Source organism: Erithacus rubecula, assembly GCF_903797595.1.
Source record: "Erithacus rubecula genome assembly, chromosome: 2".
NCBI lineage: Eukaryota > Metazoa > Chordata > Aves > Passeriformes > Muscicapidae > Erithacus > Erithacus rubecula.
Window position 1 is genome coordinate 62128857 of NC_136685.1, and position 14837 is coordinate 62143693.

At 40.8% G+C, this 14837-nt stretch overlaps 1 protein-coding gene across 3 annotated transcripts in view; it reads right to left on the bottom strand.

Moving 5' to 3' along the window:
• Positions 1-314: 314 nt before the first annotated feature.
• Positions 315-14837, bottom strand: part of PDE7B (phosphodiesterase 7B) — a 165140-nt gene continuing 150617 nt past the window's right edge. For all 3 annotated transcript variants that reach the window (XM_079299224.1, XM_079299223.1, XM_079299222.1), the window contains 5 exons: positions 10439-10530; positions 9274-9418; positions 7183-7279; positions 3221-3301; positions 315-2694 (listed from right to left, as the gene is read on the bottom strand). In XM_079299224.1, the coding sequence (XP_079155350.1) occupies positions 2477-2694; positions 3221-3301; positions 7183-7279; positions 9274-9418; positions 10439-10530 (633 nt within the window). In that variant the 3' untranslated portion in view covers positions 315-2476. The remainder of the gene's footprint in view (positions 2695-3220; positions 3302-7182; positions 7280-9273; positions 9419-10438; positions 10531-14837) is intronic.

Below are 14837 nucleotides of genomic sequence, written 5' to 3' on the forward strand. Positions count from 1 at the left end.
ATTGCTCACATAATGTCCTAATAATTGTCCTACATCTGTCAGAAGGAAAGGTACACCTAAAAAGCTGCAAAGTAGTGGTGCTTCCACCCCCACCACCCCCATGTGGTTAAGAAGACATTTACGTCCTGTAGTTAGAAACAATTTAATTCTGCTACAACTCTCTAGAGTGCCCTTTGCTTGCTGTGGTCCTATTACATGAATCTCATTTAGATTAGTGGGAGGAAGAGGGAGGTTGTCAATTGGTTGTACCTTACATAACAGTGGAGGGGCAGAAAAACATCACTGCAGTGCTTTGTGCGCTCACTGTGTTCTGCCCCTTTTACTTCACCGGGTTTCAGCCTCTTTTCTCTAAAGATACAAATCATTAGTGGGGTAAATCATCCTTCACTAAAACTCACACCTTTTATTTTCCTCTAAGTATATCAGTCATCTTATGAGCATGAACTTTCATCAAGTCAATATCCCCTGTAATTGAGAAAAAATGTATTATATTTTCCCTTGCATTTCTGTGAGTAAACATCTTTCTCATGTTTCTCAAACACCAACTTAAAAAGCTCTTTCTTTGTTGGCCTCTTCAAGGTCTTTGCATCCCAGCGTGACTATCCAAACGTGACTACCTGGCCACACCCACTGGCTCTTTTGGAAGGCAGCTGTATAGATTTGATGTACGGAGGGTTCACACCAAGGCTGTACTTCACCTGAATGCAGTTATTCCTTCTGGGGGCAGAGGAGCAGGGGACAATCCCTTTGGTGCCATGCAGTAGTGTCTGAGAAAATAATCTCACTGAAATGGTGGAAGCTTAAGTAAAGTTTAATGAAGACTTTCCAAACTGAGGTTGTTTATGGCATAGTTAAGGCCAAGTATCTTTCACAAACATGAGATCATAGAAAATTCCTCAGCCACTATGATAGCTATGATGATTTTTCTTAATAGTCTGACTACAACACATTTTTTTCCTTCATTGACTGAGACTAATCTAAAAAATCAGTTGAAGTATTCTTTTAATTAAAAGAAGGCATTTTAATTAAATACAAATGCATTTTGATGCTGACTATCTAAGGAGGGAATGTGGGGAACAAATCAGCTACACTGCAACATCTCTCAAGAAAACAACTGAACTCCAGAACTAATGCCGTGCTTTGTAGATAACTGAACTATTTAGTGAAAATTCACACTCTTGAATAAATGGTAATCAGGCTGAACTGTCGAATCATGTGGTGTTGCTTTGAGGCCTGGGGGTTTTTTGAACTTAAAACTTCAGGCTCCGTGAAACATTTGCCTAAACCGAATGTGCAAGGTGCCATGGATTAACAACACGGACCCATATGGAATGTGTTTGAAGTTTTCAAGAAGTTATCCTGCCAGACTTCATTCCTTAATGACCTTTGATACACCTTGGATAGTGGAAAGGCAGTTCAGAATCGTATCTTGTAATCGTATGATTTTGGCAGCTATCAGAAGATGAGGGATGCTAAAAGTTAAGGCTTTTATCCACAAACAATGGTGTATATTAATAAACTCTATACCATATTTACAAATGCTTTCTCTTGTATTAAAACTAACAGTATTCTGTTCACAGTGCCAATGTTTTTACAGGTAGCAATCATCCCACAATACTCCAGTATTTTGGCATGGGAATCAGTAGCGCTTTCTATTTACAGAAAATGTACACATATGAATATAAACAGGTAACTTGAAACAGTACTCAAAAGATAGATCTGTTTGTGTTTCAAAGGTTTAGACTGTACTACACCTTCCCTTTCAGCTGCGAGGGAATACTGTTCCTTGCAATGAGAAGATGCCTGTCTTTTATCCAAAGTGGCATAAAAATGATTACCAAAACGAGCCTTGTTACACTGGAGGTGTGTATATGGAGAGTAACTTCAGTCCAAGGTTTATAGATCTGTTGTTTAGTGCACAGAATACAAAAGTTAAAAAGGTTTTTAACTACTAAAACAACTCGACTCTCTGCCCTCTGCGAGCACCATCCCGCTCAGTCCATGTCCTCTGGATGCTGGAGATGCTGGTGGTTTAATGTGCAGCCCAGCTGCCAGCCTAGAAAGAGTGTGGCGCTCTTGGCCTATATACATATGTCACAATATGACTTGTGGTAAATGAAAAGACTTCCAAGAGTGCCTGTCCGTGCCCCCTGTTCTCTCAGCAATCCTCCCTGTTTCACGGCAGTCGGAACTGGCCTGGCTTCCCTGCTGCTGGCTGGGACTCCGCACTGGGGCAGTTCAGGATCAGGAGTGACTAATGGCATCAGGCATGCGCAGAATGGAGAGAGGGGAGAGGAACACGAAGATCAGAAAGGAGCCCAGCAGAACCATGGGCATGTTCATGAGGACCCTTAGAGCTTTGCCATTTCTTGCCTTTGCACGGTGTTGACAACAGGCTCCTGCTCCCCGGGACCTTGTTTGCTGCTGTGACCAAGACGGAGATAGCAGTGCTACAAGGAAAAGTGCAAAGCTGCCACTAGGGAGTCTCTTCTTCATTTAAAGTCTGTTCCTGGCTGCCAGTCACTTGGCCTGAGTGGTCGTTGCTCCTACTACTGCTGTGTTGCTTGTGGAGCAAACTTCTCCACTTGGCCTTGTTCCTCCTGAGATGGTTTAGCATGTTTTCAGATAGGGGAGTGTTGCCAGTAAACTGAGCCCACCTCTCAAAGAGTGGCTCAACGATGTATGTCATGAACCCTGGAGAAACACACAAGGGACAGCTGGTGAGCAACAACTTAGTTCCACAAGTGCACTGTCCCACCAAATGCCTCCAAAGCACGGAGCAAGGTTAGTGGGAAAAGCCCTGATGAGAAATGACAACAAACTCAAACAGACATCAATGCCCTTGAAATGCACAGCTTTTGACTTGCATACATGACAAAATATGGCTTTATCTGTGTGTGTCACAGCAAACTCTGTGACAGCCAGCAACCCTTTGAGGAGATTTCAGACAAGAAAGTAACCAGTGTTTAACACTGGCTGCCATTTTTTCGCGTGGGTATTTTCCCCTGTGCAAAGACTCCTTTGTCTTTCTGTTGAACATTTAGCTTAGATAGGTTCCTCTTTGAACATTTTAATTAAAACATATTTTTAACTCTTATGGTATCCACAGCTCTTATTGTTAAAACAACTGGATCAGAGTGGGGCACATAGTGGATAAAAGTTTTTCTTAGAGCTTCTGCCATAATGAGATAAACATGGAGAGAATTAAACTAATACTTACCAATCTGGATGCTTGGTACTGTATCCTTTTGCTGATTACAAAGGGGGCTTATTTCCAGTTCAAATTTTTGTTCCAGATCACCTGCAAAAAAATGAAAAAAAAGGAAATTTTTTTCTGCCACTTTTATCTCTTCTCCATGTCTGTGCCACATTCTTACAGTGTCTGCAACTGTGTGAGGAGTTGGAGAATCTTCTACCAATGATGACCATGGTAAATGTCTAAATACCTTCATCTTCTGGACTTTTTAGGTATCAGAGAAACCAATTACGCAAAGAAAAATCTAATCAAAGAAGACTTTTAGATGAACATTAAATCTAAGCATGTAAGTTTTCCTGAGGACCTTAATTTTTAAAATAGACTCTCTCATTTGAAAGATTTTAAAGACATTCTAGTTCATTTACTCATTGTTCAAATCTCTTCCTACCAGAAAACTGCAGTATATCAATTTTAGAAGAAATGCATCTCCACTAGTACTGTAGAGGACATTGCTAGTGTGTTCTTGTTGAAATGGCTTGTAAAGGGAATGGTTAGAGCCTGGCAGCCCACAGCTGTAGCTGCACTAACAAACTAATAGGAGCCAAAGCATGGACTCCAGCAATGTTTCAAGTGCCGAGAGCCATGGAGGTCAAGTTAAAAATGTGGAAAAAGAATGAAATTAAAAGACTGTCTTATTGCTGTGCAGTAGCTGTTATCAAGCTATGCCTTTGCTGCTGCACTGAACACGTGTTTTTCCTGGGTCACCCAGGAAGTCCCCAGAGAGACATCTGCACAGGACTGATTCAAGACTACAAAGTAGTTGGCTGAAATCATAGGTACCTTCATAGCAGGGTATTTGACTAACTGGACCAGGAGGTCTCCAGTTTCAAGAAAATTCCTGCAAGCAGCTCCTGTTGTGACCAGCCCTGGGGACTGTTTCAAATTGTTGGAAAAAAACCTGGCTGGGGAATCTGCTCACTCCAGATGCCACCTCAGATTTCTCCTGATGCAGAACTGACCACATTTGACATTGAGAAGATGCTTATAAACAGTCTGCAGAAATTATTCCTGCAGAAATGTCCCATAGGACAGGCTTCTGTACATAGTGATGGCAGGACATGTTTTTTATGGAGTTGAAGATAATCAATAGCAACGACCACGCTGGATTTAAGAATTCAGCAGAAAAACATATCAGAGGGTGTAATTTGCTCACTGCCATGCAAAACAACAGTCACTTTTTCTGCTGGATAGACTGCATTCCCTCATGCCTGCAATTACTTCATGCAAAGATTGCTCTGAGTTAAGTTTTGGGTGTAGGGGTTTTCTTAGAACAAACACTCTCTGTCTGTGAGTGCAACACATTCATCCTTTGTGGCTGTTAGCCTTCCCTGACAGTGTACAATCCTGGTTACTGCATGAGGTACAGGACCTTTCCTGTATGGAAAGGAAGTGAGAATTAACTGTGTGCAAGCTAAGATATGCCACTTCTCTCAGACAATAATATTTTGTCCATCTGATTTACTAATAAGGATGTAGTGAGGGCTAATTAGCAAAAACTTTTCTGTAAGAAAGACAGACCTGCTAGTTTAGACAGAACACTGTATTTATCCCATAAAGAAACATTTTGCTTTAAATTCACTGCTTTTTTAAAATCTCTTTTCTCCCCACTAACAGTTTTTGATATTGTGCTACTGTGCTGCTCAGGTTCTATAGCCCCATATAAAACACTCTGTGCATTCCTAAGCCTTGCCTTTCTTCCCTCTGCAGCCTGCAATCACTTCTTAAATGTGAGCAGAGTATTTTCAATCCTAATTGAGTACTTAGAGAGTATAAGGCAAACATTTTAGCTTCATGAACAATCAAAAGGAACAATTTAGCAAAACTGAGACACAATAACAGTTTCTCATGTTTCCAAATGTGCAATTTGTCTTTTTCTCATCTATGCCTCCAGAAACTTTTGACTAAAAGAAAGTTTCTAACTCCAGTGATATTCGCTCTGTAGGTATTCTGGGCAGAAAATGGTTGACCTGTCTGGCTCAAAGTATATCCACATCTTCTTGTCTTTTAGAAGTCACTTAGTTGACAAAAATAAGATTTGCTTTTGCATGGTAAGAACTTAAAACGACAGGGTTTTTCTTGTTTCACATTTCTATAAAAGGAACTGCATGAATTAGTTCCTGAGAGCTTTCATGTTAGGGAAAACCTCCCAAGCAATTTTAAAACTTTATCAGAGAAACTGATCATTAATGTTGCTTCAATATTACCCATTTTCTTGAAAGCTTTTCCTTACTACTTCCAGTTTCATATATACAAATCAAGTTTTATTACTTAGCCTGTGTTCCTAGGTGTGTTGACTTTTAGAAGACCTGAAAACAAAGTATTTCTAGAAAAGCTTTTTGTTGGGAGCTGCTGTAGGTGTCAGACGCTTTCTGAAATGTTAACGGGATTGTATATTTACTAACATGTAGTGCAGATGCACCAGAACACTGGAAGATCAGGATCTGAGTCTCTAAAATGGCCTTACAAATGTTCTATTAAAAAAATGTTAAAACTTTTCGTCTGTTCCAGAAGGAAGAATAAACAAAGCACTAATTGTGATATTATCTCTCATCTATAGTTAAAAATATAAACATGAGACCTTATGGTTTCCAAATGTTAAACTTACTGCCAAAAAATATGTTCAAGCCCCATCATTATGTGTAAGGGAGTAGAGAGGTCTACAAAAACACTTTAAAGTGATAATGGCATCTAAATGCATGCTATTTAATACTTGGTTTTGTACCACTGAACATGATTTATACAGCCACTAGTGATAGTCAGACCACAATTTCTGTAAAATATTGTCCCACAGAAAATGATCCTTTCCTCCCTGTGATGCTTCGTATATATGGTCTGACGTACTCAGGTATCCCCTGTGAGAGGTCTGGTTTAGATGTTAGACTAACAAATCTTGAGAGCAGTGGAAAAAGCTTACATTTTGTAAGAGTTGAGCTTTCTCAGCATGGTCCCCCAATACACTAAAGGTAAGGTTCTGCACCCAATGAGCTCCATAGTGATTATACCTTCACTACACATCTGACTAAGTAAACCTGTACTGGGCAAGCTTATGTTGCTTCAAAGGCATCAAAGTCAAAGACATTTCACCAGCTTAAACTGACATTGGCTGAAAATTAACTTGCTGACCTGTTTGTCCTTGTTACAAACTAACTGTACCAGGTACCAGCTCAAATGTGACTTAATTTTGTAGCACAGAATGTTAAATGAACTAAGAACTTCATTGTGTGCTCCTCCACTTGCCTTCAACTCTCAGGATGCTCTGAACAAAGAATGTAGCAGTGATTAAACTCTGTGGCACCCTGTATTGTAGCACAGCATGACCTTGCCTATGCAGATAGAGCCAAATGGTGTAATTACTGTGTTTCAAAAAAAAACCCTGCTTGACTGTGCTCTCTGCAGGGGTCTGAAAACATTTGCAGTAGGTTCTAGCTGAGGTTTGGCTTGCCTGCTTTGGCCCTTTCAACAGCATGCTGGGAAGTGTGTTTGAACCCTTTCTCTGCATTTGCAGGCAGAAGAATGTGTCATATTTGGGAAACAGTGAGGGTAAGGCTCCCATCAGAGTTCTAGTGGGAGCATGAAAAGGGAGACAAAACACAGTGTAGGATTTTGGGGCAGTGTGGCACTGGCACCATACCAGCTCAGAAATGCTCATGGTGACTGGGCAGTCTCAGAGAAGAACCCAGCCGTGGGCTTTTCAGCTGAATTCAAGTGCTGGGGCACAGCAAACCCCCCCCCCCTTTCTGCCAGATGCTGGTAGAGGAGCAGAGAAACATTTGCTGCTCTTCTCCTACCCCTTCCCACTTTTCCAGTGAGGCGGCACAACTCTGAACAGCTCATTCTCAAGGAACTTTTCAGTGCTACCTCTGACTTATCACACAGAAACCATGGAAAGGAGAGGTGAAAGGACTGCTGTGAGTTGAGGGGCTGACCTTGCCGGTAAAACTCTTCGCAGACCCGTTCACTCCACTGTTTGCTCAGATCCCAGACCCTGCAAGGGTTGCAAATGTCAGCACACTTGAGTGCAATCTGAAAGCAAGAAGAAAAGTAGTAGTGAGAAAAGAAGTTACTGTTTAGCAGTGCTCCAGCAGTAAATCTGCAGTCATGGAACTCCTGGGCCCCACCAGCGATGCTGAGAAGGGTTAAGATTACCTTCCAGAGATTCAGCCTCACCCAAATGTGCCCTTTGAGGAAAGAGCATTTATTTAAGCTGCAAACAAAACTTTCATTCAGCCCTCCACATTACTGTAGTGAGAACAAGAGCAGGGCCACATTCCAAGGCTGCAAAGTGTTTTGGATATTCCTTGCAAGGAATAAGCCAACAAAAGCCTCAGGCTGGCTCCTGCTGACTGCTTGGCTCAGCATCCATGGCTGATGACAAGGAAGGGAAGAGCCAAGCTGGTGTATTTGGGTATGATTTCTCTGCGGTCTCAGTGAGTGACCTTGCATCTCACTTCAATTACACTTCATCCTAATGTCTGCATATTTTTGTTTACAAAGCTGAGCACAGGGCTCTCCACACTGCCCCTGGCCTGGTTTCACTCCGTTAACTAGTACTTTTAAGTGCTTTGTAGGAGAATGAGTACAGGGGAAAAGGTTTTTAAAACCAAGTAACTACTTCAGAAAAGTAAACCATGTAATAGTCTGCCTCTCTTACTGCCTTGGAACAAAATACCATGTGCCTTGTTTCTTCACAGACTGAACACAGTCATTCAGTCTGACAGAAGTCAGAAGTCATTCTGGCACCTGGGACAAAAACATACTTCCCATAAGAGTTCAGACTTGTGAACCAGCAGAGGAAAATCTCCAAGTCATTTTTCTCTTTGGATTAAGCTGATCAGCTTTAATGTTATTTTCTACTGCAAGGACCTTTCTAACTTTTTTTAGTTTACTACAATCAATCAAGATTTCTTGAGTTTTTTTCTTCTCTTCTTCCATAACTAATCCACCAGATAAGTAAATCTTACTATGTCTGTTCCCTTGTTCCTAAGTTCCTAGTGCATAAGAAACTTTGTTTGCCATAGCTGAGAGCTGTAATTCCTCTGCTTTTGACATTTGCACAACTTTCTTGCCTCATCAAGAAATATGGTCAACCTGTCACCCTGCCTTGCATAGTCTGTGCATGAATCTGACAGAAGACTGTTTGAGGCAGGACAGGTGAGAAGCTACTACATTTCCCATGCTGCTGGAGGGGGAAGAATTAACAGATCAGCACTTCTTTCCTTCCAGCTGTCACCTTTCCCGTGACTTTGATGGAAGGAAAATATGTGGGTGTTTGTTTGAAAATAAAAAAAAAAGATTACTTCAATTTCTTTATGTATTTAGGAATGAAATTAAAATAACTGCTCCAAAGAAGCAAGTATATGTAGCTACATTAATCACAACCATGCTTTAAAAGGCAGAGGTTTATTCTGGAGAGTCTGCTAATGACTGCTGCTTAGCTGGAAGAAGCAGTGTGAACCTATTTGATTTTTGAATAAAGCATGGGTTTTTCATTAGCTGGGCAGTTGCACTAGAGAAGCATCTGCTGCCATGGCAACAGCTGTCTCTGCAGAGGCAGTTTCTGAGCATCCATCATAGAACAGGACTTGGAGACCTGATGTCAGGCTGTCCTGGAAAGAACACCAACAAGGGGACTCTCCTGCATGGTGCTAGAAAATAACACCAGTGGAGGGACATTTGCCCAAAGAGAGAGACACTACAATTGAAGCATTACCTGGCAAAAGAAGCAATGTTCTGGAAATAAAATAATTACTAGCTTATCTTCATTCCTTAGCACTTGACACTCTTCTGTATCTGCTGCATTCACAGATTTTTAACTCAAGGAAATTACATAAGGAAATACTGGAGGCACCTTATGCTTGCCTGATGTGCCAGAAGGTGGCAGAAGGGAAGTGTTTATGGTAATAGGTACGGAGAGGCTGATGTCCAGACATGCTGTAATATACTCCTCTTAAGATATACTAGGAGATACTGTGACCTGAAAAATTAATAACAATTTTTTTTAAAAAAACTGAAGTTACCTGAAGCATAAAATGTCTGTCTTGTGCATCTTCCAGCCTCAAATCCTGATTGTCAAGGTGAGATTTCAGACGGATCAAAAACTCATTCTGCCTGTTGATGTCTGTTGCCAAGATCAGGGAGCCCAACTGCTGCTCAATGTCCTGTCTGCAATGAAGGTAAATAAGCCCCTTTAATCATGGAACTATTCAACATTAAGAACTCAAACCAATCTGCTCTGGATCACTGGAGCTGGCATAAAGGTCTCTCTTTCTTTATGGACCCAGTCTGATCTGTTTGGTCAGTCTGCTGGGGTTTGCAAGGTACAACTGTTCTACCTGCCCAAATGGGTTCAAGAATAGATAATGTAGAAGAAAAATGCTCGTTGGCACTGGTTGTTCTGAAAGCTTCTGAAAAGTGCTAGCAAAGTACAAAAAAACCTACCCTGAAACAACAGCAAGTTGCTGATCAAGAAAAATGCTCACGTCTTACTTCAGCTGCTCAGAGCTGAGTGGTGAATACTGCAACTTTGAAGTTGCAGTCAAAGTTGTGAAGGTCTAGACTGAAGTCCTTTAAAGCTGTTGGTCTGATGCAAGGAATTTCTAGAGGGACATAGAGCTTATTGCTTCCAGGTAACTTGTTTATATTCTTGGTAGGGTCACCTGTGATTCAAAATTTAATACTGCAGTCTGTTCACTGTCTCAATCTCCCATCCTTGGTAGGAGTAACACAAGTAAAAAACTAACAGCAACTTGGCCAAGGTGCTCATGTGGCTGCTCTTTTTTTGCTTTATCCATAAAGACTGAACCACATTCCCTCAGTGAGATGTGGAAGTCTGAAACAGTCTTGATGCTCCTCAACCAACTTCTTCAATTTCCTGTTTTTAATCACTAAATCTTTCCATATTCAGTTGGTAAAATGAAAAATGCCAACAATCCATCTGAACAAGTCCACTTTTGCTGGGACTCCCCATGTTCCTGGTGCTGAGAGTGGCCACTCCTGTGCTGCAGAAGTGGGTAGGTCTAAAAAAATACTTCCGCTGTATAACTTTGTCTCATGATTTCATAGTGGCACCAAGAAGGGGCAGAAGTTCAGCCTTTTCTGAAGTCAGGGCCTCTTTGCCAGCGTGCTTTTAAGAAGGGAGGAGGAGGCCATGTCCTGTTTTCAGTGGTTCTGGTGGACACTTACGTGAGCTCCTTGGGCAGGTGTGCGAGCAGCCGTGACTCTCGAAGCATGCCTATGGTAGAGCGCCAGTGGTGGTTCTCCAGCACGGAGACGTTCTGGGGAGGAATAACACCAAAAAATGCAAGGGTTAGGATGGTATCCATGGTACAGGTACACTTACGGATTTGCCATATCACGTGATACCCAGAGCTGGTTGGACATGCTGTAACATGAGCCTAAAATGTGTTTTTAAGCCACAGTTGGATTACAGTAATTGGTCTAGATTTCTACACTTAAGGACCTTGTGCTTCTGGGTTTCTTAGCTAAGGTCAGCCCTAGAGGCCTGTTGTTCTGAAGTTTTTGAGTCCTGCTGTGAACAGAGGAGCTAATCTCATCTGAGTGGGAGGTAGCTTGCATTCTAACAGATTTATTAACAAACGAATAAAAGTAGGAGTGCAAAATCGTATTTTTACCTCCTACTGATTCCAGGTTGACTTTTCAGCCTCTACAGTTTGAATGCAGAGTGGACAAGAAAAAGAAAACTAAACTGCCAAATTTCCTTTTGAGTCAGGGAACTAGAAGCTCCCTGCAGCTGTTCAGTGAAAGCAAGAGGAATAGCAGTACTCCTGAGCATTTGCAGGCTTCAGCAACTTAGTCTGCAACAAATTTTGACTCCTCTTTGTTTCGTTGCTTTCAACTAAGTGAAACTAAAGTAAGGTTGGAAAAAGACTGCTAGGGAGCCAAAACCCAGCTTTCTAGGTTGTCAGTAAATTACAACAAATTTGGTATCTTATGTCTGATGACTTGAAATTACTATCCTAACACACAATGCATTTTCCCATCATCAATTGTTTAGTTCACAGAGTACTTTGTAGCACCAAATGCCTCAGAAATGTCACTTATTCAGAAGCCTCTATCATCAATTCCCTGTTTTGGGCAGTTCACAGCTTTTGCAGTAGATGAGCACTGGATAAGGAAAACAAAACAAAACTCAGCCAAAGCTTTTGAGCAGGCAGCAGAACAAGGACTCCACCCTGTCACTGCCAGCTGGAAAGTGGAGTCAGAATCCCTCTCTCCAGCCGTTTTCAATATGATCTCTAGCTCCCTCACACAGAGTCCCACAGCTCTGAGGTGTTGCTACCATAGTACTGCCTTTCCCATAGCACATGATGTGCAGCTTCCACTTTTCCAAGAGGGATTGAGCAGTATTTTCTCCCTAAGTCTTCCCCACGTCCTATCATATCTGTATCTGTATCGTATCTAGTAACTGTTAAAACACTAAATATTGCCAGGAACCAAGATCCAATTTGCTTTTTGATCGTCTTGCCTAGTGCAAAGGTGAGAATACAAATTGGATTGACTTCCTATCACAGTACTTTCCACAGTGCTTTCTGTTGCTTCTGAATTCACACTAACAATCTTGCTTTGCTATTTCTCTGGTTTTGACTGCTTGTTTCCCTTACAGAAATCACAGATTCTGGGGAAAAAAAAAGCAAAGTAAAACCAACCCCAAAACTTTAAAATCATGCAAAAACCAATTCCTTTTCTTAGGAAGAGCGGATGGATTCAGATCTCAACATCAGTTATGCAATACAGAAATTACTTTTGACAGTAATTCTGTTCATTTGCCAACTTAAATATCCCTTTTCTCCTTTTGCCTAAATACGTAAGGATGGACTTCTGCAACTCTACACTCTGACCAAGAAAATTAAGAGAATGTAATAGGACATAATAACAATAAAAATTTTTTTGTTTGCTTGTTTTTTCAACTACCCAGTCACAGAGCTGATACTGTCCCAAGAGCCACTCCCAGGCCACAGGCTGCCACCTTCCTACTAAACTGGACAAACTCTACCTGACAGACACCTTTGGCTTTTGGGAAGGCTGACACTTGTTCAAGACAGTGCCTGTGTGCAGAGTTTCTTGGGATCCTTGTCTGACTGCATCCTTGAAACAATGCAACCAAGGAGATCCCCCCCTGGAGCACCCTGTCCCCACATCCCTTCCAGTGTGGCTGCCTTACTTGCTGTGAGGAGCTGCTTCAGCAGCACCTCCATCAAACAGGGAATTACACTCCATGGATGGCGCTGCTCCTTGGCCATACTAAAGGCCAACCAGAACAGGGCTGAGGCATCTGAGACCTTTCCTGCATCCAGTTAGTAGTTACTCATAGGAAAAAGCAAACTGAGGTAGTCATCTCAGAGTATTTCTACTTCTCTAAGTTTCTGCTCTTTGCCTGCTGATATAGGGGGAACCTTAAACTGACACTGCTGCACTGATTCTTTTCCCACACTGAAACTACAGGGAAGAGGGAAAAGGAAAGGTCACGTTAACAAGCAACAACTGAGCATGAAGTCATATGACTCTCTTCTTAAATGTAAGGAGCCAGAATCCCTGAAGCAGCTGCCAGCAATTAGTAGAGTCAGCTATTCCACCTAGGAGCCCACTACTGCTTTATTAAGACTAATTGCCATGAGCTATCTGATTACCCGGGCTGGTGGGAGACAACCCATGCAGGGAAGGTCTTGGTGCTGGCTTGCAAACTGGAGCTCTCAGCTCTGCTTCACATGGTGTTTTGGTTTTATAACAAAACATGAGTAGTGCAGCTTTACTTTAAAGGCTGCACAATAGGAAGCTTCTGTCACATTTACAGCCCAAGCCCAGCAGATTGCTAAAACTGAGACTTCAGGATTATCACTGTTTATTTTACTTGAGCTACCACAGTATTTCCAATCTGTTACTTAGTCTGAGCTATTTGGACCACTGCATCAACATACACATTTGAAAAAGAGATTGAAGAGGGAGACTTGATACTAACAAGGTGCAGAGCAAACTTCAATTTTAATTCAAAGTAAAAGGGGATTAGAATTTCTTTCAATCTCTTCAGTCTATTCTTACTCATTGAGCAGTTGCTTTAGCTACATAAGGTTAAATAGTAAAAAATGACACTTATAATTATGAAACATTGCTTTTAAGGAAAACTGCAAAGGAGAACTGTTTTTAGTGATGCCCAAAATGTACCTTCCTGTTTCCAGTTTACCTACATGTATATTAAAGTTGTAAAATATCCCTTCATAGTTTTCAGAAACCTGTCGTATGCTTTCTGAAACAGATGTTGTATGTGATCTAGCCACATTTCTAAACTTTTAGCCTTCATTTAAAAAACAGACAATGCAAGTTAGATGTAAAGTCTGCATCACATTACAAGGAATACTGTTGTGCTCTTCACAGGAAAATTAAGTGACCTCCAGACCACTGGAGTCCCCTTCTGTGCTCTCAACTGTCCTTGTAATGCTGGAGATTTCAGGGAACTGCTTTTATTTTTGTAGAAAATTATGGTGCATGCAATCACATGCAACAGACTCTTGTGGAAATTACCCTACAGATTATGAAACAAAGTGTCTTGTATCATAAAATATGGATTTAGTTTGAAAAGAAATATTGAAAGCTCTGAAGTCCTTGGATGTTTTCCTGAAATATGACTCTTCTTACATATGCACTTCAGAAGCTGTCAAACACTTCACATCTTTGTCAGAAACTGACCTACCTCATTTTGCAAAACCTTTTCTTCCAAATGTAAATGTAAGGTTCTAATTTAAATGTCAAGAGACATTTAAAAGCATAGAAATGCCATACATGGGTAAGTCCACTGTCTCAAAGACAGATGACTGCCAGCTCTGTTAAAACTCACTTTCATTTGATCCTTTTTCTGATTAATCCCAGCAGTTCTGTGGCTCTAATACTTAAAAAATCAAAAACCTAAGAACTTTCTTTCAGTTTCAAGCACATTTTAAAATACATGCTTTGAAGACTACATACTAAATCTAGATTTTTGACTAAAAATATTTTCAGCTGTTGCAGTCAGGTAGATAAATTATAAAAGCAGGGCCTCATAAAATCAGGCCTTGCTCTCTGCTAAATTAATAGCTAGCTTGTAATTTCTTCTCTGTGCAGCTAAATGGCTTGCAAATTCCCATCTGAAAACAATCTTAAGCATGAAAACAATTAACACAACAAGCTATTCTGGTAAGAGAACCATTTGCACCTCCAATAAACAAGAAATCTGTCTCATGGGAATCAGAGAACAAAATATGTAAACTAACCAAGAATAGAGAAATTTGATAGACAAACATAATACCTTTTACTAACCAATGGATTAATCAGCAAGAAAACTATTAACCAATTAGAGTTGCACACGAGGTCTGTAAAAACTGTATAAAATAAATTGTGTGAATAAAGAATGAACTTTTCCCGCATGAAGAAAATGGAGTCTCAGCTGATTTATTACAACATTCAGCAAAACTTTTTTCCAGGAGTTATTTTTATTGGCATCCATATACTGTATACTACTAAAATCTTTGGAAACAATGTGGGATCATTTTCAGTTAAAATAACTCAAACTTGCCAGTGAATGTCCTTAAGT